This window comes from Gopherus evgoodei, chromosome 8, assembly GCF_007399415.2.
Source record: "Gopherus evgoodei ecotype Sinaloan lineage chromosome 8, rGopEvg1_v1.p, whole genome shotgun sequence".
NCBI lineage: Eukaryota > Metazoa > Chordata > Testudines > Testudinidae > Gopherus > Gopherus evgoodei.
Window position 1 is genome coordinate 112,188,158 of NC_044329.1, and position 26,638 is coordinate 112,214,795.

The window sequence follows — 26,638 nt, forward strand, 5'->3', positions numbered from 1 at the left end:
AGTATCTTGTCTTCTGATTGGTCTTCTGGTCAGGTGTCCAGTTTCCTGCTTGTAACCCTTTACAGATATAAGAGACCCTTAACACTCTGTTTATGACAGACCTAATCACACCAGCCACGCCATCAGGGGCTTGTTCACCTGCACATCTACCAACGTGATATATGCCATCATGTGCCAGCAATGCCCCTCTGCCATCTACATTGGCCAAACCGGACAGTCTCTTCGCAAAAGAATAAATGGACACAAATCTGACCTCAGGAATCATAACATTCAAAAACCAGTGGGAGAACACTTCAACCTCTCTAACCACTCAGTGACAGACTTGAAGGTGGCAGTTTTGCAAGAAAAAAACTTCAAAAACAGACTCCAAAGAGAGACTGCTGAACTTGAATTAATATGCAAATTAGACACAATTAACTCAGGCCTTAACAGAGACTGGGAATGGCTGGGTCATTACATTAATTGAATCTATTTCCCTATGTTAAGTTCTCCTCACACCTTCTATGGGTCATCTCAATTATCACTTCAAAAGGTTTTTTTCTCCTGCTGATGATAGCTTATCTCAATTGATTAGACTCTTCCTGTTGGTATGCGTACTTCCACCTTTTCATGTTCTCTGTATGTACAAATATCTCCTGTCTGTGTGTTCCATTCTGTGCATTCGAAGAAGTGAGCTGTAACTCACGAAAGCTCATGCTGAAATAAATTTGTTAGTCTCTAAGGTGCTACAAGTACTCTTGTTCTTCTTACAACGGAGAATGTTCCTACCCTGGCAAATTGGAAAAAATGTGATATGTCTAATTTGTATGAATTTATGGGGAAAAGAAAGAAAAAGATAAAAACTCAATGTAGAGATAGGCAGGGACAAATCTCTCAGCAACAAGTATCAAGGAAGTCTAGAATTCCACAAGTTTACCACTTTGGGTTTTGTTTTTTTGTGGCAATTTTTGATGGCAAAGCACCACGTAAAGACACACACACACACTTTCAAATCTACCTCGCACCCCAGAAACAAAGTGAAGAGAAAAGGGTTTGTTTCAGCTCTGTTACTGAAGTTCTGATAGGAAGGAATTTAAACAAACAGCAGTAATCCAATCTGTCTCTATTCCTAGCACAGGCTCCCTCCATTTTTATGGCTCTCTGACAGTCGGGATCAAGTTTCATTTGAATTTGGAGGGTGAAAGTTAGTTTTTTTTGGCTCTCTGTTTATTTTTTTACAAAGACTTCAATTTCTTCACATTTTATTTCTTATGATATCAGGTTTGTGATTACACTGAATATTCAAACATCTCTAACATCTCCACTACAAAACAAATTTGCAAGACAACATACACCAACTACTCAGTACCACAGAATGTCTAGCCACTGAGCTCAGAAGATTTAAAGAATATCCCTCATTTTATTTAAATAAGCACCCAAAAAAGCTGATGTAAGCCCAAAATGTATATAAAATCCTATTTATTAATAATGGTTGCTATTATAATCATCTAAGTTGATCTAATAGTTTCTTTTTGGCAAATCTTTTGCACATATACGATAAATATCTCACTTCTATGTCTCACACTACATACTACTATCTTTCTGCATCACTGTGTAGTCACCCATCAGCAACCATCATTTTATAAAGTCAAGTGCTATCAGTGCATTCAGAGCTGCCATTAATGCAATGATGCTCCATTCAAACTTCATTGTGAAAATGGCTGGTAGCATTAGGTTATGGTTCCCATTCCATGCTTTACCGCTCAACTTGGAAAATAGTCCAAATATTTCTTGTTCAACATAACAAACAAACATTTACGTCAATTACATTGAATCAGTTGGCACAATATAATTCTCTTTCTGTAATTTAAAATAAATTACCCTCACAAAACTACATCACAAAAAACTTATTAAGGTTGCAAAGTCAAGCACTCAAAAGTTTGGTAATGCTTAATAAAGACTGCCTGTGCAACCTGAATGTGGCCCCCCAGTGCATATGCATTATGTTATAGTCTTAATTATATGATCACATACAATTTTTTTCATCGGACGTTTGCCTCAGAATGGATGATGCTAATTTAATGAGCAGCTATTCGATATTCATTTTCTCCTTGTTGTTCAATGTGTGGTTCAGTTCCTTATTTACTACATGCTATTCAAACCCTGCTCCGGAGACACAATTACTAATTTCTTCATTGGCTTTTCTACAGAACTTATTACTATCATATCTGAGTGTTTCAGAAATATTACTTAAATTTAATTTCACAACCACGGTGAGAGAAGTAGTATTTTTAGTCCCATTTTCAGATGGAGAGGTTAGACAGCAGTGCCTGTTGGGGGTGCGCATGGACCCAATTCCTCCTTATGAGCCCTTGTGAGGGCAAAACAGGTGAGGCAACTGCCACACTCCCTCATTTCCCTCACAACTAAACTAGACTTAGCTGAGGACTCCAAAAGCAAGGACAGAGGCAGGTTATGTATTTCAGATGGACACCATCACCTCAAAGAACCAAGTTACTGCTACATAACCATTCCTTCATCTCAGAGGATGTTACTGATATCACCGTCATTGCTTGGATTCCCTAGTCCTGGACCCAGACCCCACTGTGCCAAGTGCTGTAAACCACAGAACAAATAAGACTGTCCCTGCCACATCCCGCTTACAATCTACATACAGGATAAGAGACAAAAGACAGACACAGACAAGGAAGTACATGGAAACACAAACATCAGACAGCATGATAGACAGTGGTCTTAGTGTACATGGCAAAGAGGATTCTAAGGAAGTATTTGAAGAAGTTAATAAGGTAGCTTTGCAGACGTTTACAGGGAACTCCTCACAAGCAATCTGGGGCAGCAGGGGAGAAGCACAAAGCTGATTATTTGACAATCTAATAAGTGGGCAAAGCATCATGGGCATGTGGAAAAAGCTAATGTACTCGATGCTTTTTTTGCCTCTGGCTTCATGAACAAGGTCAGCTCCCACACTGCTGCACTGGGCAGCACAGCATGGGGAGGAGGTGACCAGCCCTCTGTGGAGAAAGAAGTGGTTTGGGACTATTTAGAAAAACTGGACGAGCGCAAGTCCATGGAGCCGGATGCTCTGCATCCGAGAGTGTTAAAGGAGTTGGTGGATGTGACTGCAGAGCCATTGGCCATTATCTTTGAAAACTCATGGTGATCGGGGGAGGTCTCAGATGACAACAAAAAGGCTAATGTAGTGCCCATCTTTAAAAAAGGGAAGGAGGAGGATCCAGGGAACTACAGGCCAGTCAGCCTCGCCTCAGTCCCTGAAAAAATCATGGAGCAGGTCGTCAAGGAATCTATTCTGAAGCACTTAGAGGAGAGGAAAGTGATCGGGAACAGTCAGCATGGATTCATCAAGGGCAAGTCATGCCTGACTAACCTAATTGCCTTCTATGAGGAAATAACTGGCTCTGTGGATGAGGGGAAAGCAGTGGACGTGTTATTCCTTGACTTTAGCAAAGCTTTTGATATGGTCTCCCACAGTATTCTTGCAAGCAAGTTAAAGAAGTATGGGTTGGATGAATGGACTATAAGGTGGACACAAAGCTGGCTCGATCATCGGGCTCAGTGGGCAGTGATCAATGGCTCCATGTCTAGTTAGCAGCTGGTATCAAGCGGATTGCCCCGGGGGTCGGTCCTGGGGCCGGTTTTGTTCAATATCTTCATTAATGATCTGGAGGATGGCATGGACGGCACTCTCAGCAAGTTTGCAGATGACACTAAACTGGGAGAAGTAGTAGATACACTGGAGAGTAGGGATAGGATACAGAGGGACCTGGACAAATTAGAGGATTGGGCCAAAAGAAATCTGATGAGGTTCAACAAGGACAAGTGCAATCCTTGAGGGGGCCATTTAGGGAACTGGGGTAAAAATCTCTCTGGGGATTGATCCTGCTTTGAGCAGAGGGTTGGACTAGATGACCCCCTTCTAACCCTGATATTCTATAATAGATGGCAGGTTTAAATGTGCATAATCAATTTAATCAGGTGACTCCTAGTCATTGTTTTATGTGAAGGAGTAAATAACACTTCTTCGAGTGATTGCTCATATCCATTCCAGTCAGGTGTGCATGCGCCACGTGCACATTCGTCGGAAGATTTTTACCCTAGCAACACTCGGCGGGTCGGCTGGGCGCCCCCTGGAGTGGTACCGCTATGGCACCGGATATATACCCCAGCCGACCCGGCCACCCTTCAGTTCCTTCTTACCACCCATGTCGGTCATTGGAACAGTGGAGTGTGGCTTAGCTGACCTCCACCTTCCCTAGCTACTCATAGTTTCTTGTTGTTATCGTATACATAGTTATTATTCTTGTAGATATATATAGATAGATAGATTTAGTTGTAAGTTCTTACATTAATAGTATAGTTAGTTTAGTACTAGTTAGCGGGGTTGGGGAGTAGCCCCTTCCTCACACCCGGTGCTGGAGTTCATGCCCGGCTCACCGGGTTTCAAACCGTGCTCGGCCTGTCACAGGCCAATGCCAACAGGAGACCCACACGACTCCCGTTTGAAGTGCCTCGGGGAATTGCACTTAACAGCTAAGTGCCCTATTTCCAAGGCTTTCAAGCCGCGAACTAAAAAGGAGCAGGACATCAGACTGAAACAGCTCCTCATGGAGACAGCCTTGACACTGCCACCTTCGGCACCAAGCACCGGTCAATCAGTGAGCAGAGGCACCTCTACGGCACCGGATCGCACTGGTACGCCTAAAGACTCTCAGCACCGGACGCCACCGGCACGGAAGTCGACTCCACATCGCTCCCTCTCCCCGAGGTCGAAGAAGGCCAAGACTCCTGCTCCTTTGGCACCGCCAACGCCGCAGCCAGAGAGTGCGCCCAGATCGGACCGCCCGGCGCCGATACCCGCCGCGGCACCAACTAAATCGGCACCATTGATTCTGGTCCCATAAGGGCCGTCAAGTCCGGCGCCTGATAGCTCCCCGGCGCGTGCTGTGGTAGAGCTCACCATGCCATCCACGCCAGAGGTGTTTTCGGTGGCGAGAGACTTAATTGCCTTAACGAACTCAGCACTGCCTCTACCCCGGCACCGCCAGTGCGGGTAATCCAATCTCAGGGCAAGCCGACCCTGACTAGACCACCATCTGTCGGCACAGCGGACTGGCACCGCTCAAGATCGCAGTCCCGCAGATGCTCCAGGTCGAGACGACGCTCCCGCTCTCGATGCCACTTGCAGTCCCGGCACCATTCTCCTACACGGCACCGGTCAGACTCGCGGCACCAGTCGGACTCCCGCTCTCCACCTCACTATCCGCGGCACCGCTCCAGTTCTCGGCGCCGATCCAGGAACCGTACCTCTCGGAGCCGTTCACACTGCGGGGACTCGAGATCTCGGTCGACCGACCGGCACCGGTCTGGTTGCAGGTCCCGATTTCCATACCGCTATGAACACCGGCACCGGTCCCCGTTAAAGAAGGGAGCGAGGTCCATCGGAACCTCAGCCCAAGGTTTCTCTGCTCCTCCATGGCCATCCAGGCAGACATCGGTGTCCTCTCACGCGACAGTTATTATGACCACGAGCGAGATACGGAGGTGCCTACCGGGGTCTTCCAGGAAGTCCGGTCTCAGGACCCGAGACCTCACCAGTGGTCCTTTTGGACACCCTGGGCGTACCATCAGGCCCAAGGTGCTCCATTGCTCCAGACCCGCTCTGCTTCCTCAGAGCACCGAGCTCCAGAGGCCACCATTAGCCATCCTCCTCCAGCTGGGACAGAGGAGCAGATAACCCATCCACCAGGTTCCCTGGTACCGCTGGAGCAGGAACCGACCCATGAGCAAGAGGCCATTCAGGACCCTCTCATCCCCGGCGTATCATCCTCCTCCTCCCCAGACGAGGCAATGGTAGGGACCTCATCATCAGGACCCCGCCGATAGACCTCAGAGCCCATCAGGACCTCCTTAGGAGGGTAGCGCTCAACATCAATCTTCCCGTAGAGGAAGTCCCGGAGGTCAAGGACCCAGTTGTCAGCAGCCTGTCGGCAGATACCCCCACTAGGGTGGCTTTGCCTTTCATCAAGACCATCCAGGCCACTGCTGACACCTTATGGCAGTCCACAGCCTCCATTCCCCCTACGGCAAAGGGAGTTGAGAGGAAATACATGATACCCTCTCGGGGGTACGAATACCTATATGTCCATCCTCCTTCCTCCTCATTAGTTGTCCAATTGGTAAACGAGAGGGAATGACACAGCCAGCAGGCGCCAGCCCCCAAATCTAAGGAGGCTAGGCGGATGGACCTACTGGGCCGCAAGGTATATTCTGCAGGTGCCCTTCAGCTCCGGGTGGCCAACCAGCAGGCTCTCCTGAGCAGTTATAACTACAACACCTGGGCAGAGATGGCTAGATTCACAGAACTTCTACCCCCGGACTCTCGCCAGGAATTTGTCGCATTCCTTGAAGGGAAGAATGTGGCTAGAACCTCCCTCCAGGCTTCTCTCGATGCGGCTGACTCGGCAGCCAGAACTCTGGCCTCAGATATCACCATGAGGCGTATCTCATGGCTACAGGTTCCAACCTGCCACCCGAGCTCCAATACACCATCCAGGACTTACCCTTTGATGGCAAGGGTCTGTTCTCTGAAAAGACCGACCCCAGGTTGCAGAGTTTAAAGGACAACAGGATCATCATGCACTCGTTGGGGCTGCATACGCCTGTGACCCAACGCAGACCCTTCCGGCCCCAATCCCACTGGCTGTACTTTGTGCCCCGGCACAGATAAGACTTCAACAGAAGGCACAGGTGGGGTGGCCATAGACACCAGTCCAGACCCCAAGGGGGTCAAAACCACGGCCCCCAAAAAGCACCTCCGGGGCCTAAGTCAACCTTTTGAAGGTACGCACGAGGATGGCGTACCAGTTTCAGGACAGGATCCTTCTCTTCCCTTCTCCAACCCCCTCTCCTACTTCCTTCCGGCGTGGTCCCAATTGACCTCAGACATCTGGGTCCTATGGACGGTGAAACAAAGATACCACCTCCAATTTGTTTCAACCCTGCCTTCCCAGCCCCCAACCCAGTCCCTCTTCAGGGACCCCTCTCACGAGCAAGTCCTCTTACAAGAGATGCAGTCTCTCCTTGCCGCACAAGCAATAGAGGAGGTACCACCAGATGAGAAGGGAAAAGGGTTTTACTCCCGCTACTTTCTGATCCCCAAGTCCAAGGGAGGCCTCAGGTCCATCCTAGACCTGCAAGGCCTCAACAAGTTTATGGTCAAGTTGAAGTTCCGCATGGTCTCCCTGGGGACTATTACCCCGTCCTTGGATCCTGGAGACTGGTATGCCACCCTCGATATGAAGGATGCGTACTTCCATATAGCCATCTTCCCTCCACACAGGAGGTATCTTCGCTTTGTAGCCAATCACCAGCATTCCAATTCACGGTCCTCCCCTTCGGCCTCTCTACAGCCCCAAGGGCGTTTACAAAGTGTATGGCCGTCGTCGCCGCCCACCTCCTCTGGCAGCAGATACATGTATTCCTGTATCTGGACGACTGGCTCATCAAGGGAACCTCCCGGACTCAGGTCAGACAGCACGTGGACATAATCACGGACCTATTCTCCCGATTGAGGCTGCTCCTCAATGCGGAAAAGTCCACACTGGTTCCCACACAAAGGCTGGACTTCATAGGGGCAACCCTGGACTCCACTCGAGCCAAGGCCTACCTACCTCAGCCACGTTTCCAGACGATCACGGCGATCATTCGAGGTCTGCAGAATGCCCCGACCACCTCGGCTCACACGTGTCTCGGCCTACTAGGCCACATGGCCACCTGCACTTATGTGACCAAATATGCCAGGCTCCACCTCCGGGCCCTTCAAACGTGGCTCAACTCGGTCTACCGCCTGGGCAGGGACCCAATAGACATTCTGGTGACCGTTCCCCCGAGCACCTTACGCTCCCTCAACTGGTGGCTGACTCCCTCCCTGGTGTGTGCAGGGCTACCGTTCCATCCACCACAGCCCTCGCTGTCCCTAACGACAGATGCATCATCTCTCGGTTGGGGGGCTCACCTCAGTCACCTTCGTACCCAGGGCCTTTGGGCATCACAGGAGTTGACGCTCCACATAAAAGTCCGGGAGCTGAGAGCAGTCCGCCTCGCGTGCCAGGCGTTCCAGCAACATCTTCACGGCCGTTGTGTCTCAGTGTTTACAGACAACACAACAGCCATGTATTATATCAATAAACAGGGAGGGACTCACTCTTCTCCCCTGTGTCAAGAGGCCATTCGACTCTGGGACTTCTGCATAGCCCACTCAATAGACCTGGTAGCGTCCATTTCTCCCAGGGGTTCAGAACACTCTGGCGGATCAGCTGAGCAGATCCTTCCTCTGTCACGAATGGTTGATAAGACCAGACGTTATTCATTCGATCTTCCAGAGGTGGGGTTTTCTCCTCATAGACCTGTTCGCCTCTCGCACGAACAGGAAATGCCAAGCGTTCTGCTCCTTCCAGGGTCTTTCACCGGGATCGATCACGGACGCATTCCTCATGTCGTGGGGGCACCACCTGCTCTATGCCTTCCCACTGTTCCCTCTGGTTCACAAGGTCCTAATAAAATTCCACAGGGACAGAGCGCATCTAATCCTGATCGCGTCAGCGTGGCCCAGACAGCACTGGTACACCACACTGCTCAACCTGTCCATGGCCAGCCCAGTTACCCTATCACTCCTTCCAGACCTCGTAACGCAGGACCACTGCAGTCTTCGCCACCCAGACCTGCAGGCCCTTCACCTCACGGCATGGCTCCTGCATGGCTGAACAGATCGGAGTTCCGCTGTTCCGCTCCGGTACAGCATGTTCTCCTAAGTAGCAGAACGCCTTCCACTCGGTCAACGTACCTGGCCAAGTGGAAACATTTCTCCTGCTGATGTACAACGCAGAATGTTACTCCTTCTGAGGTCTCGATCCCCGCCGTTTTGGACTACCTCTGGTCTCTTCAACAACAGGACCTGGCGATATCTTCTCTGAGGATGCACTTGGCGGCTATCTCCACATTCCATCCTGGAGAAAGTGGCCACTCCGTGTTTTCCCACCCCTTAGTTACTAGATTTCTTAAGGGCCTGGAGCGCCTCTACCCCCTAGTACGCCGCCCTGCCCCCACCTGGGACCTCAACTTAGTCCTAAGCAGACGTATGCATCCGCCTTTTGAGCCATTGGCGACTTGCTCACTCCTGTACCTGTCGTGGAAGACAGTCTTCCTGGTGGCCATTACATCGGCCAGAAGGGTCTCCGAACTTCAAGCGTTTACGGTGGACCCACTGTATACTGTCTTCCACAAGGACAAGGTACAGTTGCAACCTCATCCGGTGTTCCTCCTTAAGGTAGTATCGGCTTTCCATACCAACCAGGACATCTTCCTCCCGGTCTTCTTTCCGAAGCCTCACTCTTCTAGACGGGAGCAGCAGCTGCACTCCTTAGATGTCCGTAGGGCACTTGCTTTTTATATCGAGCGGACAAAGCCCTTTCGGAAATCCCCCCAGCTGTTCATGGCAGTCGCTGAAAGGATGAAAGGTCTACCAATCTCCTCCCAGAGGAACTCCTCTTGGGTAACGGCGTGCATATGCACGTGCTATGACCTGGCTCATGTCCCTTCGGGCCATCTCACGGCGCATTCTACCAGAGCTCGGGCTTCATCGGCCGCCTTCCTGGCCCACGTGCCTATCCAGGAGATATGTCGTGTCGCGACCTGCTCATCGGTCCACACCTTTGCTTCGCACTATGCTCTGGTCCAACAGTCTAGAGATGATGCAGCCTTTGGCTCAGCGGTTCTGCACGCTGCCACATCTCACTGCGACCCCTCCGCCTAGGTAAGACTTGGGAATCACCTGACTGGAATGGAAATGAGCAATCACTTGAAGAAGAAGAAAAGACGGTTACTCACCTTTGTAACTGTTGTTCTTCAAGATGTGTTGCTCATATCCATTCCAAACCCACCCTCCTTCCCCACTGTTGGAGTAGCAGGCAAGAAGGAACTGAAGGGTGGCCGGGTTGGCTGGGGTATATATCTGGTGCCATAGCGGCGCCACTCCAGGGGGTGCCCAGCCGACCCGCCGAGTGTTGCTAGGGTAAAAAAGTCTTCCGACGAATGTGCACGCAGCGCGCGCACACTTGACTGGAATGGATATGAGCAACACATCTCGAAGAACAACAGTTACAAAGGTGAGTAACCGTCTTTTCCCTATTCACTTTCTCCATAACATTCATGATTTTATAGACCTCTAGCATATCCCACCTTAATCATTGCTTTTCTAAATTGAACAGTCCCAGTCTTTTTAATCTCTCCTCACAGAAGCTCTTCCATACCCCTGATCATTTTTGTTGCCTCTCTCTATACCTTTTTCAATTACATGTTTTTTGAGATGGGGTGGGTGACCAGAACTGCATGCAGTATTCAAGGTGGGAGTGTACTATGCATTTATATAGTGGCATTATGGTATTTTCTGTCTTGTTATCTATCCCGTTCCTAATGGTTCCTAACACTGCTCACTTTTTTCACTATTGTTGCATATTAAGCAGATGTTTTCAGAGAACTCTCCAGTTAATCCAAGATCTCCTTGTTGAGTGGTAACTGATCATTTAGACCCCCTCGTTTTGTATGTCTAAATGGAATTGTGTTTTCCAATGTGCATTACTTTGCATTTATCAACACTGAATTTCATCTGTCATTTTGTTGCCCCGTCACCCAGTTTTGCCAGGTATCTTTGTAACTCTTTGCAGTCTGCTTTGGACTTAACTAGCTTGAGTAATTTTTTATAGACTGCAAATTTTGCCATCTCACTATTCACCTCCTTTTCCAGATCACATATGAATATGATGAAAAGCACAGGTCCCAGTACAGATTCTTGTGGGACCCGCTATTTACTTCTCTCCATTGTGAAAACTGACTATTTATTCCTACCTTTTGTTTCTTATGTTTTAACTAGTTACTGGTCCATGACAGGACCTTCCCTATTATCACATGGCTGCATAGTTTGCTTTAGAGCCAAAGACTTTCTGAAAGTCCATGTACACTATATCCACTGGATCACCTTTGTCCATACGCTTGCTGATACCTTTAAAGCATTCCAATAGAATGGTGATTCCCCCATACGATTTCCCTTTACAAAAGCCATGTTGACTTTTCCCCAACATATTGTATTCATCTAGCTGTCTGATGAGACTGTTCTGTACTATAGTTTTAACCAGTTTGCCTGGTACTGAAGTTAGGCTTCTGCAATTGCCAGGATCATCTCCAAAACCTTTTAAAAAATTGGCATTACATTAGCTACACTCCAGTCATCTGGTACAAAAGCCTGATTAAGCAACAAGTTACAAACAATAGTTAGTAATGCTGCAATTTCACATATGAGTTCCTACACAACTCTTGGGTGATACCATCCGGTCCTGATGATTTATTACTGTTTAGTTTATCAATCTGTTCCAAAACTGATAAATCTTGCAGATGACACAAAAATTAAGGGAGTAATAAATAATGAAGATCACAGGTCACCAACAAGAGACATCTGGATTGCCTGGTAAATTGGGCACAAGCAAACAATATGAGTTTTAATATGGTTCCATGCAAATATATACATCTAGGAACAGAGCACATAGACCATACTTACACAATGGGGGACTCTATCCTGGGAAGCCGGGGCTCTGAAAAAGATCTGAGGGTCCTGGTGGACGAGTTGAACAGGAGCTCCCAGTATGATGCTGTGGCCAGAAGAGCTAAAGTGATTCTGCCATGCATAAACAGGGGAATCTCGAGTAGGAGTACAGAGTATTTCACCTCTGTATTTGGCACTGCTGCAACCACTGCTAGAATAGTGTGGCCAGTTCCAGTGTACAATTCAAGAAGGATGTTGATAAATTGGAGAGGGTTCAAAGAAGAGCCATGAGAATGATTAAAGGATTAGAAATATGCCTTGTTGTGATAGACTCAGAGAGCTCAATCTATTTAGATTAAAGAAAAAGTTAAGGGGTGACTTGATTGCAGTCTATAAGTGCCTGCATGGGGCACAAATATTTAACAGTGGGCTCCTCAATCTAGCAGAGTAAGGACTACCATGATCCAACGGGCGGAAGTTGAAGCGAGACAAATTAAAGTATTCTTAGAATCGGAAGGTCTTCTAGGAGTCCAATTTGCTTCATGCGCTATGCATATTTCTTGGTTAGAGATTCTAATTTCTGCAACTGCATATGTGATAGGTACAAATGTAAATAAATAAAAATTAACAACTCACTGAGTCACTTAACAGACCTCTTTCCCTGAGCATCCATGAAGGTACTCAGAACCTGTGCCGTTTGCAAATTTGTCCACCTTGCCACTTGCCCCCCTCCTCCCTCTTGACACTTGGAAGTCATTAACAAACCCCACCTTTAAAAAAAATGCAAAGTATTCCCATAGAATGAGTCTACATAATAGCTAGCCAATACATGCCAGAAGAGAACAAGTAGTCTTTCCCTCCTACATATATATTGCAAAGCTTTCCTCCCAGCTGAGAGGAAGGTTCCTCGGGATGCGTGATTTTTCTTCACTAATGACAAGGTTTTTGGCCTGAAACAGTCTGTGCAAAGAGAACTATTTTCCAGATGTCCCTTTAAAAGACAAACAGCACAATATTATAAAGATCTGCATTCCACTTCCAAGTCAGATTCCCCCAGCAAGGCCAGCCTTGCTAAACATTTCAGGGAGGTATGCATCAGAAACAAGATTTCAAAGGAAAATAGAATTCAATGCAATTCCAGATATTCCTACAAAGGGGGAAAAACAAATCTGGTTTCCACGCAACTCCCATAAAAACAGGAGAATTCCAGAAGCAAAAGAATTGTTATATAGCTATAATTATAACAACTACACTATAAATCAATCTGAATAACCTGGACTGGGCATGTGCAGTGTAAAAGAGGTAGAGATACCAACAAGGGTAAAATTAAACTGCCAAATGTGAAATACCACCCTATATTTATTCCAGCTAAATGATTTCCTGTGTATAATTTGTTTTAAACTGTGAACCAAGGCATTTACATCTTACTGCAGGGCTACCTTCACAAGGGAGATTAGTCCTTCAGGAATACCTTAAATGTCACCAACTAATGACAAAAGACAGACATGGAACAACTGAAAGTATGGGAATCAGGAGGAACTGAGTTCTGGTGCCCCAAGTGTTTTACCTGATCACACAAGGTTCTCACATGCTGTCAATAGTTAAGGCAACATTATAAAATTGCACACGAGTGGCAGAATACCAACCACATCCACAGGAGCAGCCATGTAATGAAGCCATTTCTATCAACAGGGTCTTCAACACAGAACACATGATCTATCAGGTGTCCACCAACACCAACTGCTCCCACCACAGTACTATCTTCATTATTAAGTTTTGTAGAAAACTTATTAGCTAGCCTAGCTTTTAAGCTTTGCCTTTCACTGAGTTCATAGCATGTATTCAGAATACAAGGAGAGCACAATACCAAATCCCCTAATGGCAACTACCGTAAACAACCACATGATCTTATCCATGCAGCACTTCCGGCCCCATCGCCATAATCTAATTTCACAGTATTTGTTTTCTTCATGTCAGGCCTTAGTCTGCAAGCTTTTCAGGAGTGTTTTGCTAACTCACATGATGGGTACCAAACATGCACATTTATGATGCTATATACAGATTTCTCTTCAGAAGTCAGTAAAGAAAATATATTATTATTTTATCACCCAGAGACCCCAACCAAGACCAGGGTCTCACTGTGCAAGGTACAGCACAGAATAACAAAAACAGTCCCTGTTCCAAAGAGCTTACCATCTAAATAGACAAGACAGAGAAAGGGTGGGAGAAAGAGTGAACACACAAGCAGAGTGGAAGGGAAGGCTGGAAGGGATTAGCTAAAAGCTAAAGACAAAGGGAGAGGTGATCGGAAGGCAGGAAGAGAGAATGAGAAGAGCATGGAGGACAGGGTGGAGGGAGACAAGCGATGATGGGGGGTGGATCAGAGCAATCCGTCAAACAGCAGAAGGAAAAGAATATCCAGAAGAAAAACTGTAGCAAGTATAGTCTGGTATCATCAGTGTCCACCAGTGCCTGTTGAGACAGCTTCTGTAGCTGCTCTTGCCAGCTTGAGTCTCTGCCCTGAGTCTGGCTCCATTATGGAGACTTTCCTTTCCCTGGGCCCATCTGGCTGGATAGGGATCTCCCCTGCACATTTTCCGACCAAAGAGAGCTACTGTTAAATTCGTGCAGAGAAGTACTCAAATATCAGGAAAGGCCTGCATTAAGATTGCCCAGATTCACAGATTTCAAGGCCAGAAGGGACCACTAGGATTACTCACACTCTCCTCCTGTATAACATGGACCAGAGAACACCCCCCCAACACACACACACACACACACTCAGAAAGCATTTATTTAAAAAAAAAAAAAAAACATCCAATCCTGATTTTAAAATGGTCAGTGATAGAGAATCCACCACAATCCTTGGTAAACTGTTCCCATGGTTAATTACTTTCACTGTTAATATTTTTCTTCTTGTTCTAAACATTTATGTAAAACATATATAACAATAGTGCTGAAATGTGGGGTTTACTTTACTGGAAATGCTGGTCACAAATTCTTCAGAGTAATACTGATATGGGTCTGCCTTTCCTTGGTCTGAAGTACCAGTGGAGTAAGCCCTGCTATAGAGAACGGGTGGCTAAATATAGTTTTCATGTGGATCCATTTTGTTTTTTTAGCCCATCTTTTCTCTTCCATTCTCAATCATTTATTCCCATTTCATCATTGCAGAAGGAGTGCATCTGAGACCCAAGCAGTACAGATGTGAATATGAGAAACAGAGGAGCCTCAAAACACAAAATGATAAGAAGTATCGCTGTAGCTGGTGGAGAGAAGGAGCTGTATTTTGCCAAGTCTTCTTCAAAACAATACAGAAAGTAAAGTCCCATCATGACTGGCGCATGCAGGAAAATTATTGCTATACACATTATAAACAGTACACAGTCCTTCTGGTTAGTCTCTCCTACCCAGTATTAACCCATGAACAGTGAGGATCCATTTTAAAAAAAAACACCTCTTCAGACCCAGGCCAGGAGCCATGGCCAACTGTCCCTGATGCCAGCAGGCGCAAGCTCAGCACCTCACAGCCACCCAGGTCAATGTTCTGTTACCCAATGCAACATACCATTTGCCTTACAATCCAGAGAAGCAAGCACACAATGCCCTAGTGCTGCTACTTCCTGCAGGCAACCTTATCAGTGTGCAGCATTGCAATACAATTGTTAATTACATGCTCACATAACAGTTCTCACATCATTATAGGTGGTGTAAGTAGGAACACCTAAAGCTAAGGCTGCCTAACCCTTTCCATAAGACTCTGTTGTGATCTGTCATTCCATATTCCTTATGAAAATATGCTTATGATATGAATATGAAATAACTGAGATGTACTTTATACAAAATGGCTCATGTGAGATATCATTGGAAAGGTTATGATTTATTGAATGTGATTATCCAATCTGTATGCCTGTATCATGTCTGTATCTGAATTTAGGAATATTGACTATGTATCTATATTTCAACTACGCTACTTTGGGTGACGCCTCCTGCTAACACTTCAGGTACAACAATGGAAAAGCCAGACGGGGCGGAAGGCCCATCAGCGAGGGCAATGGACTGAAAAGCTTGGCCTTCCTGTGGACACTCCATACTGCCACTGACTCATGGACACTGTGATCCTACAGAGTTGGGTGGTCTTGTCACGTGATATGAAAACATTACCTGGGACTTCTTGCAACTTTCCACCGTAAGAGAATGGTGGGGAGGACGGCAAACAGGACTCCTTCTTTCCATGGCCTGTCTGCCCAAGAAGAGAGACTGCAAAAGGGAAAGCAAGTGGGGACTCCAGACTGAGACAGGGGTCCAGTCTGAAAAGGAATAGAACTGGAACTCTGAACCAGAGAACCTTTGCAAACTGCCTGCAACAACATCTAGAGTGAGAAATACTATTTGTAACCAATTTCTCTAGTGAAACTAGCTTAGTAATCTGCTTTGTTCTGTTTGTTACCCCTTTTACCACTTAAAATCTGCCTTTTATACTTAAAAACATGTGTTTTGTTCATTATTAAACCCAGTTTCTGTAATTTCTAACTGTGGGAGCAAGTAGTGTGCACACCTCTCTCCACACTGAGGGAGGGGGCGAATTTCACAATATATCTTTGGGTCTGTACTCCAAGGGAGGTAGACATGTGAGTGCTGGAGCAAGTCCCTTAAGCTGAGTCTGCCCAGAGCGGATCTGCAGCTGGGGATGGCCCTGCCTATGTGTGTGTTAGAGGAGGTTTTAAGAGTCTGGCTCAGCAAGACAGGCTAAAGGGGGCCCATGCTGGCAGAACAGGTAGACTCAGTGGTATCTCAGCACATCAGGCAGCGTTCCGAGGGGTCCCAACCCATCACACCTGTTTTCACTTGTTTACAATTTTGGCAACGTAAACAATTTGGGCTGAAATTTCCTATCCCAGATTTCTGCCTCTGGCTGTATGTTTTTGGAAAGTTAGATCAAAAACACTTCAGTCATTCTGAGAACAATATTGGGGGAAAATACATTATTTTGTCTATGTTAAAAAAAATCTTACAAATGCTTAACTGAGGAACCCTGTTGTCTCCATGCTTTGAAATAGAAACTTGAAATTTGGTAGGGGAAGGAGGGGATGGCAAGCCTGGTGTCAAAGATGACCTTTGATCATCCTTGTGAAAATTTACCCAAATTTGACCAAATTATAAGCTTCATTTTTTGAGTACCCAATTTAAAACAGCTGGTGTCTGGTTTGCACAAGTGCCAAACACTCACACCTGTAACTGAAGTCAATGGGACCTCTGCTCTAAACATAGAAAGTGCTATAAAATGCTAAGTACTTTGAAATATCAGGCCCATGGCTTCTCAAATTGTGCACCCCTAACTAGTTAACTATTTTTCACTTAATCTCTGTGCCTCAGTTTCCCACGTGTAGAATGGAGTTGAACCTCCAACCTAAACAGTCTCTTCATGCAGTTTTTTTGGGGTTCTATACAGTAACTAATACACAATTATTTCTATCATCTCAGATATATGCATAGTATCTTCTGCTACTTTGTTACTACTCTTTAAGCCAGAAAAAAACAAGAGATGATGGTACTTGTGTTTGGCTAAAACATCTTCCTAGAAGGCAGCCTGCTTCGATCTGAAAACTTCTTCAAGAGATGGAGAGTCCACCACTCCACTTGGTTGTTTATTCCACTGGTTAATCACCCTCATGGATAAAATTTGTGCCTTATTTCTAATTTCGATTTGTCTGGCCTTAACTTTCAGACACCGATTCTTATTATGTCTTTTTCTGCTATGTTAAAGAGCCAGTTAGTACCTGGTATCTCCCCGTGAAGGTGTTTATACACTTTATTGAACTCATCTCTTAATTTTCTTTTTGATATGCTAAACGGATTAAGTTCCTTAAGTTTCTTGCTTTTAGGCATTTTTTCCAGCCCCCAAATAATTTCTGTGGCCCTTCTTTGCACCATCTCAAATTTTTCAACAAGCTTCTGGGGTCATGTGTGAATGGCCCAGATGTGAAGGAATCAGTTTCCAACCTCTGAGTTACATTACAGCTTACTATTTTCCATGGTTCCTCAGGTTTACTTAACTTTTCCTCATTTTGAAGAGTTGGAATAAAACTCATAAGGCAGAAAGACAGGCATAGTTTACAGTTGATGTCACTATCCTCATGATCAGCCATCAAGAATTGAAAGGGAGTGAACCAAAGTCTCTGCCAGCCTGGCTAGGCATGCAGCAGTGACACCCAGAAAGCAGGAACCTTCAGTCTGCTCCTAACCTCAGCTCTCCCATCTGTCAATGCACTGTCCTCTCAACCAATCCACACACTGCACGAGTAACCCAGAATTTTTGTCGTCTGCAATAGAAACCATAACAAAAAAAGCAAGTAGCATTCCCATAGTTCTACTCACAGTTTTGAGTCCAGCTTCAGAAGAAAGCCCAGTTTGTCATATTCTGAAAGACAAAAACAGGAGACTTCATGAAACAACAGCAGCTAGTCACTTCTCCCACCACAAAGCAGGACAGCAGCTCCTCATTGAACAGCACAACTATTTCTGATTGGCAATGACAGCTGAACATACAGTGTAGTCAACCCATACACATTATAGAGTAACAGTAATTAAATGCACAGCCCCAAAATAACACCTCTGAATATTCAGGTTCATTAATTCCAAAGTCATTAGAACTAGTTGAGACCTTTGCAGGAAGAGCCCGAAGAAGCAGCACCATGCAAGACAGGGAATAGGAAGGCATATAATGCTTTCCTGATTGGAGTGGGGCTAGTCTGGTCACTGACTCACCCATGCAAATGTCCTCCTCACTTCGAGAACTGGTAGAGCTTTCCAATTTCTCTTGACTGCCTAAGACCTCCCCCTGCCTCCAGCCTTGAGATTAAACAAGTGCTCTCCTGACCAGTGTTGCTAACAGGGGCATAGTTACACTCGGTACAGCTGGTAATGCAGGAACTGCATCTCAGGGCTGGTCCAAACTACGGGGGGAAATCGATCTTAGATACGCAACTTCAGCTACGTTGAATATCTAAGATCGGATTACTCACCCGTCCTCACCGCGCGGGATCGATGTTCGCGGCTCTCCCTGTCGATTCCGCAACTCCGTTGGGGTTGATGGAGTTCCGGAATCGATATAAGCGCGCTCAGGGAATCGATATATCGCGTCTAGATGAGATGCGATATATCGATCCCCGAGCAATCGATTTTAACCCGCCGATACGGCGGGTAGTCTGGACGTAGCCTGAGAGGAGTGGAGAGCTCTGGAGCCCCGCAATGAGAATCCAGAGATGAGCTAGTCAGAATCTGTGCCTCTCAGAAACAACAGGGAACAGCTACAGAAATATTCCCATGGGGAAGTCTGTTTCTATGATTCACATGTAGAATTACATGCAAACACTTATTTTAACAACTAGAAATACCGTGTGATATTGTAAATCAATTAAACTATTGTAGTAAAATAATGATTTCTCTGAGAATCCAGGTGATACATCCCAGGAGACTTAATTTTTGCTTATTACTATAATGCATTATTTGTACTGTGGTAGTGCCTAGGGGGCCCCATACATGCAGCCTCTGACGGGCTTCACTGCACTGGAGGCTGTACAAATATATAACAAAACCATGATCCCTGCTCCAAAGAGTGTAACAATCAGGACATACTAAAGGAAAAAGAATGAAAATGCTGCTCCTGCACATACCAAGGGAAAGGAGCAAGAGGACAGCCTGTGCTACTGTGAAGCTGAGTAACTGGGGGGTGTTGAGAAGAGGCGGCCTATAAGATGGCCTCATTGCTAAGAGTTAGTCTTCCTTATGATTTGGGAAACCCTGGTGTAAACATTGCTTATGAGCTCACTTGTCATCCACACACTCTACAGCCAGGAGACAGCTTAACTACGTACTTGGGATGAAATCTTGGCCCCATCAAAGTCAGTGGAGATTTTTCCATTGACTTCAATGCGACCGCGATTTCACCCTTGGTAAATGAGCAGAATTAAGATCCAAGCTCACAATGGGTTGCACACTTCACAGCACCTGTAGCTGAGTTTACTGCATGCAGCAGAGGCTCCTTGCATTCCTCCATTCTCCCTCTATTTCAGGGACTCACGCAATCCCCTTACCCCTCCCTGAGGCTTTGTCTCCCCCCATACAACTGCCACTATCTCCCCATGTCAGGCGCTCTGTGCCCCCCATGCAGGGCTGGCTCCAGGACGCCCTTTTTTTTTCTTCTTCTTCTTTCTCTTTTTGGTTTGCTGTTCTGGCCCCCCGGTAGGGGGCAGCAACACAGAAGTGGGGACAGCCCTGCAGCAAACTCGGCAGGGCAGCCCACGTCCTTCCCTCCCAGCCAACCAGAGTGGCGCAGAGCCCTCCCGGCAGGCGGTGCGGCAAAAGAGGTCGCGTGGCGAGCGCCCTGCTGAAGCCCTGGCCACCCCCTTCTCTCTCTCTCCCCTCCCCCTTCCCGACCAGGCGCGCACTCCACTGCACATCTGCAGCACAGGGTGTCCCTGTGGTTTCAGCCGCCCGGCAGGTTTTATTCTTTTCCTTCTTTGCCACTCCGGCCGCGGGGGTGGCGGGGTGCACCTGCCTGCCTGCCTGCCCGCCCGCCCGCCAGGCAGGGTTTTTTTTCTATGTCTCTACGCTTTGACAGTGTTCGCAGGGGCAGCAAAAAAGCCAGAGCTGCCTTGCCCCCATTCTCCCTGTAAGCAGAGTCAGGATAAGCTCTACTCTGACATCTGGTGGAAAGAATTTCAGAGAGTGTATTTGCATAGGCACGCCTACCCCATCCCAGGTTGCCGAGTTGTGGGACTGCTTTGTGACAAATGACTCAACCTCAGTTGAGTGGTACTTGCTAGACAAGGGACATGGGTTCCAAAGCCCAGAGAATTGAGAGAGGCTGGGGACAGGTATCTGTGCCTGGTGGTGCAGTCTCCTTGTGGAGCCAGAAGCACCAGTTCCACCCCTCCTCTCTCCACTGTGGAATGTCAGAGTTGATTTTTTATTCCCTTAAGAATCCAGATACAGGTTACTGAGCTGAACTCACTTTTGGCTAATGGTGCACTAGCACTGGGGCTCCTCTACTATGAGCTGAAATCACTAAGAGTTGAAATCACTAAAGAGCTGAAATTACTGAGCTGAGAGCACTGAGTACTGTGCTAACTAGTGGGGGAGCCTGAAGCTATACTGTGGAACAGAGCAGCTGGTGCAGTGGAGCAGTTTGTGGGGACGGCTGGAGCAGATCACAGGACAGCTGGTGGAGCAGAGCAGCTGGCAGAGTGGAGTAGCTATGGGATGGGTGGAGCAGCCCACAGAGCGAGCGGAGCCAAGCAGTTTGCAGGGACAACTGGAGCAGCTCACGGGACAGCTGGTGGAGCAGAGCAGCTGGTGGAGCGGAGCAGTTTGTGAGGACGGCTGGAGGAGCAGAGTGGAGCAGTTGGTAAAGCGGAGCAGTTCGTGAAGAAGGCGGGAGCAGAACCCACGGAGAGGCAGGGCAGTTGGCCCCGGACCACATAAGGTGCCCCTTTCTACCCAGGCTGTGGGGAGAGACCTCTGCAGATAGACTCTCAAACTTTGGGGCTGCATTGACCCAGGACAGACACTTTTGAATTGAGGACTTTTGGGACTGTGGGTGACTTGGGGGTTGCTGGACTCAAGAGCCCAGGAAAAAGGACACAGCACAATTTCCTGGGGTGGGTCTTTGCTCACGGTTTGGTCTAGAAACTCTAGTTGAGGTGTTTTCCCAATTTAGTGTTTGTTGTTTATTTCATGTAATTAAACCTTTTCTGCTACACCGAGACTCCATGCTTGCGAGAGGGGAAGCATTGCCTCTTTGAGGTGCCTATAGGTGTGTGTAAGATTTTCCCAGGTCACTGGGTGGGGGCTCGAGCTGGTTTGGCATTGGGTTATTGAAACAGAACCCCTGGATACTGAACCCGGCCCTTGTTGCTGCCAACTCAGAGGGGCAGAAGGGTTACAACCCCTTTTCCCTCCAAGTCCCAAATGTTGCCTGTACCCAGGTCCCCATTCTTCCCCTGCCAGGAGTTTTGTGTTCTCCATTTCCCCCATGTCAGAGTCTCTGTATGCCCTCCACCTCCCCCCACAATACCACGGTCTCCCATTATCCTCCCTATACCATGGCTGGGTGCACCCCCACCCCCTGCAATCATTATTATTTCTTTTCTTTCTATCTAGGAGATGAGTCATTCAGGGTGCCAAATATACATCACCAAACCAGGAAGAAGAGGTGGATGAGACTATTTTAAGACAACTAACAAAATAGAATCATAGAATATCAGGGTTGGAAGGGACCTCAGGAGGTCATCTAGTCCAACCCCCTGCTCAAAGCAGGACTAATTCCCAACTAAATCATCCCAGCCAGAGCTTTGTCAAGCCTGACCTTAAAAACCTCTAAGGAAGGAGATTACACCACCTCCCTAGGGAACCCATTCCAGTGCTTCACCACCCTCCTAGTGAAATAGTTTTTCCTAATAGCCAACCTAGACTTCCCCCACTGCAACTTGAGACCATTACTCCTTGTTCTGTCATCTGCTACCACTGAGAACAGTCTAGATCCATCCTCTTTGGAACCCCCTTTCAGGTAGTTGAAAGCAGTTATCAAATCTCCTCTCACTCTTCACTTCTGCAGACTAAACAACCCCAGTTCCCTCAGTCTCTCCTCATAAATCATGTGCTCCAGCCCCCTAATCATTTTTGTTGCCCTCTGCTGGACTCTTTCCAATTTTTCCACATCCTTTTTGTAGTGTGGAGCCCAAAACTGGACACTGTTCTCAGATGGGGCCTCACCAGTGTCGAATACGAGGGGAATGATCCCTCCATCTGCTGGCAATGCCCCTACTTATACAGCCCAAAATGCTGTTAGCCTTCTTGACAACAAGGGCACACTGTTGACTCATATCCAGCTTCTCCTCCACTGTAACCCCTAGGTCCTTTTCTGCAGAACTTCTGCCTAGCCATTCGGTCCCTAGTCTGTAGCACTGCATGGGATTCTTCTGTCCTAAGTGCAGGACTCTGCACTTGTCCTTGTTGAACCTCATCAGATTTCTTTTGGCCCAATCCTCCAATTTGTCTAGGTCCCCCTGTATCCTATCCCTACCCTCCAGCATATCTACCACTCCTCCCAGTTTAGTGTCATCTGCAAACTTGCTGAGAGTACAGTCCATGTCATCCTCCAAATCATTAATGAAGATATTGAACAAAACCAGCCCCAGGACTGACCCTTGGGGCACTCCGCTTGATACCAGCTGCCCACTAGACATAGAGCCATTGATCACTACCCGTTGAGCCCAACGATCGAGCCAGCTTTCTGTCCACCTTATATAGTCCATTCATCCAGCCCATACTACTTTACTTGCCAGCAAGAATATGTGGGAGAGCGTATCAAAAGCTTTGCTAAAGTCAAGGAATAACCACATCCACTGCTTTCCCCTCATCCACAGAGCCAGTTATCTCATAATAGAAGGCAATCAGGTTAGTTAGTTTAATCATACAAAGCAAAGGAATTGGTGGTGATAGGGGACTTATCTCTTTGGAAAATAATACAGTAGGGCACACATTATCCAACAAGTTACTGGAATTGGGGACCGTTTTTTATTTTGATAAATAGTGAGGAACTGATTGAGAATTTGAGTGAAAGTGAAATGAGAGAGTTCATGATTCTGAGGAATGGTAGGAGGGAAAACAGCAGAATAAAGATAATGGATTTCAAGAAGGCAGATTTTAACAAAATCAGGGAGTTGGTAGGTAAGATCCCATGGAAAGCAAATCTAAGGGGAAAAAGAGTTCAAGAGAGTTGGCAGTTTTTCAAAGCGACAGTGAGGGCAAAAGTGCAAACTATCGCACTGCATAGGAAAGATAGAAAGTATGGCAAGAAACCATTGGGTCTTAACCAGGAGATATTCAATTATCTGAAACTCAAAAAACCAAAGAAGTCCTACAAAAAGTGAAAACTAGGTCAAATTACAAAGAATGAATATAAAAAAACATGAGCATGTAGAGACAAAACTGGAAAGGCCAAGGAACAAAACAAAATAAAACTAGTGAGGGACAAAGGGTAACAAGAAAACATTCTACAAATACATTAGAAGCAACTGCCAAAATTAAGCTATCCCATCATACCATCCCTTCCATAAACTTATCAAGCTTAGTCTTAAAGCCAGATATGTCTTTTGCCCCCACTACTCCCCTTGGAAGGCTCTTCCAGAACTTCACTCCTCTAATGGTTAGAAACCTTCATCTAATTTCAAGTCTAAACTTCCTAGTGTTCAGTTTATACCCATTCGTTCTTGTGTCTACATTGGTACTAAGCTTAAATAATTCCTCTCCCTCCCTAATATTAATCCCTCTGATATATTTATAAAGAACAAGCATATCCCCCCATAGCCTTCTTTTGGCTAGACTAAACAAGCCAAGCTCTTTGAGTCTCCTTTCATATGATAAGTTTTCCATTCCTCGGATCATCCTAGTAGCCCGTCTCTGAACCTGTTCCAGTTTGAATTCATCCTTCTTAAACATGGGAGACCAGAACTGCACACAGTATTCCAGGTGAGGTCTCACTAGCGCCTTATATAACTGTACTAACACCTCCTTATCTTTGCTGGAAATACCTCGCCTGATGCATCCTAAAACCGCATTAGCTTTTTTAACTGCCATATCACATTGGCGGCTCATAGTCATCCTGTGATCAACCAATACTCCAAGGTCCTTCTCCTCCTCTGTTGCTTCCAACTGATGTGTCCCCAATGTATATCTAAAATTCTTATTATTAATCCCTAAGTGCATGACCTTGCACTTTTCACTATTAAATTTCATCCTATTACTATTACACCAGTTTGCAAGGTCATCCAGATCTTCCTGTATGATATCCCGGTCCTCCTCCATGTTAGCAATACCCCCAGCTTTGTGTCATCCACAAACTTTATTAGCACATTCCCGCTTTTTGTGCCAAGATCAGTAATAAAAAGGTTAAATAAGATTGGCCCCAAAACCGATCCTTGAGCAACTCCACTAGTAACCTCCTTCCAGCCTGACAGTTCACCCTTCAGTATGACCCGTTGTAGTCTCCCCTTTAACCAGTTCCTTATCCACCTTTCAATTTTCATATTGATCCCCATCTTTTCCAATTTGACTAATAATTCCCCATGTGGAACCGTGTCAAATGCCTTACTGAAATCGAGGTAAATTAGGTCTACTGCATTTCGTTTGTCTAAGTAATCTGTCACCTTCTCAAAGAAGGAGATCAGGTTGGTTTGGCACGACCTACCTTTAGTAAAACCATGTTGTAATTTGTCCCAATTACCATTGACCTCAATGTCCTTAACTACGTTTTCCTTCAAAATTTTTTCCAAGACCTTACATACTACAGATGTCAAACTAACAGGCCTATAGTTACTCGGATCACTTTTTTTCCCTTTCTTAAAGATAGGAACTATGTTAGCAATTCTCCAGTCGTACGGTACAACCTTTGAGTTTACCGATTCATTAAAAATTCTCGCTAACGGGCTTGCAATTTCATGCACCAGTTCCTCTAATATTCTCGAATGAACACTGTCTGGGCCCTCCGATTTTGTGCCATTAAGCTGTTCAAGTTTGGCTTTTACCTCAGATGTGGTAATATCCACCTCCATATCCTCATTCCCGTTTGTCATCCTTCCATTATCCCTAAGCTCCTCATTAGCCTTATTAAAGACTGAGGGAAAGTACTTATTTAGATATTGGGCCATGCCTAGGTTATCCTTAACCTCCTTTCCATCCTCAGTGTTTAGCGGTACCACTTCTTCTTTCTTCGTTTTCTTCTTATTTATATGGCTATAGAACCTTTTACTATTGGTTTTAATTCCCTTTGCAAGGTCCAACTCTACTTGGCTTTTAGCCTCTCACTTTATCCCTACATGTTCTGACCTCACTAAGGTAGCTTTCCTTGCTAATCCCACCCTTCTTCCACTCCTTGTAGGCTTTCTGCTTTTTCTTAATCACCTCTCTGAGAGGCTTGCTCATCCAGCTTGGTCTACAACTCCTGCCTGTGGTTTTTTCCCCCTTTCTTGGGATGCAGGCTTCCGATAGTTTCTGCAGCTGCGACTTAAAGTAATTCCAGGCCTCCTCCGCATTTAAATCCACAAGTTCTTCAGTCCAATCCACTTCTCTAACTAATTTCCTTAATTCTTTAAAGTTAGCCCTCGAGAAGTCAAAAACCCTAGTCCCAGATCTATTTTTGTTTATCCTTCCATCTAGTTTGAACTGAATTAGCTCATGATCACTCGAACCAAGGTTGTCCCCTACAACCACTTCTTCTATGAGGTCCTCATTACTCACCAAAATCAAATCTAAAATGACATCCCCTCTTGTTGGTTCTTCAACTACTTGGTGAAGAAATCCATCTGCTATCACATCCAGAAAAATCTGACCCCTATTATTCTTGCTAGCACTTATCTTCCAGTCTATATCTGGGAAGTTAAAGTCTCCCATGATCACACATTTCCCATTAGTGTTTACTTCATTAAAAACATTAAAGAGGTCTCTATCCATATCCAAATCAGATCCCGGTGGTCTGTAGCACACCCCAAGCACTATCTCAGGGGAAGCTCTAGTAGCTTTCTTTCCCAGTGTGATTTTTGCCCAGACAGACTCTTCTTCCATCACTTCTTATTTCTTTACAGTTAATCTCCTCATTGATGTACAATGCTACTCCACCACCTTTGCCTTTATTTCTATCTTTCCTAAACAGCACATAGCCTTCAATACCTGTACTCCAGTCATGACTACTATTCCACCATGCTTCTGTTATCCCTATAATATTCGGTTTCACTTCCTGCACCAGTAGCTCTACTTCCTCCATTTTGTTCCCTAGGCTCCTCGCATTAGTGTACAGACATCTTAATTTTTGCCGTTTGGCTTCACTGACATTCTCTACCCTGTTAGGCACAGACATTCTACCACCAGCATCACCTGTTAGTCTGCTATCTACACTACCCTTCCTCCTTATGCCAATTCTTCTGTCCACAACTGTATCCCCTCTTACTTTGTTTACTTCCCTCTCAA

General features: G+C 46.1%; 1 protein-coding gene across 12 annotated transcripts in view; it reads right to left on the bottom strand.

Annotated features, from left to right (window-relative positions):
• ST3GAL3 (ST3 beta-galactoside alpha-2,3-sialyltransferase 3) overlaps nt 1-26,638 on the bottom strand; it is a 444,286-nt gene that overhangs the window by 284,524 nt on the left and 133,124 nt on the right. For all 12 annotated transcript variants that reach the window (XM_030572865.1, XM_030572866.1, XM_030572862.1 and 9 more), the window contains one exon: nt 17,990-18,032. In XM_030572865.1, the coding sequence (XP_030428725.1) occupies nt 17,990-18,032 (43 nt within the window). The remainder of the gene's footprint in view (nt 1-17,989; nt 18,033-26,638) is intronic.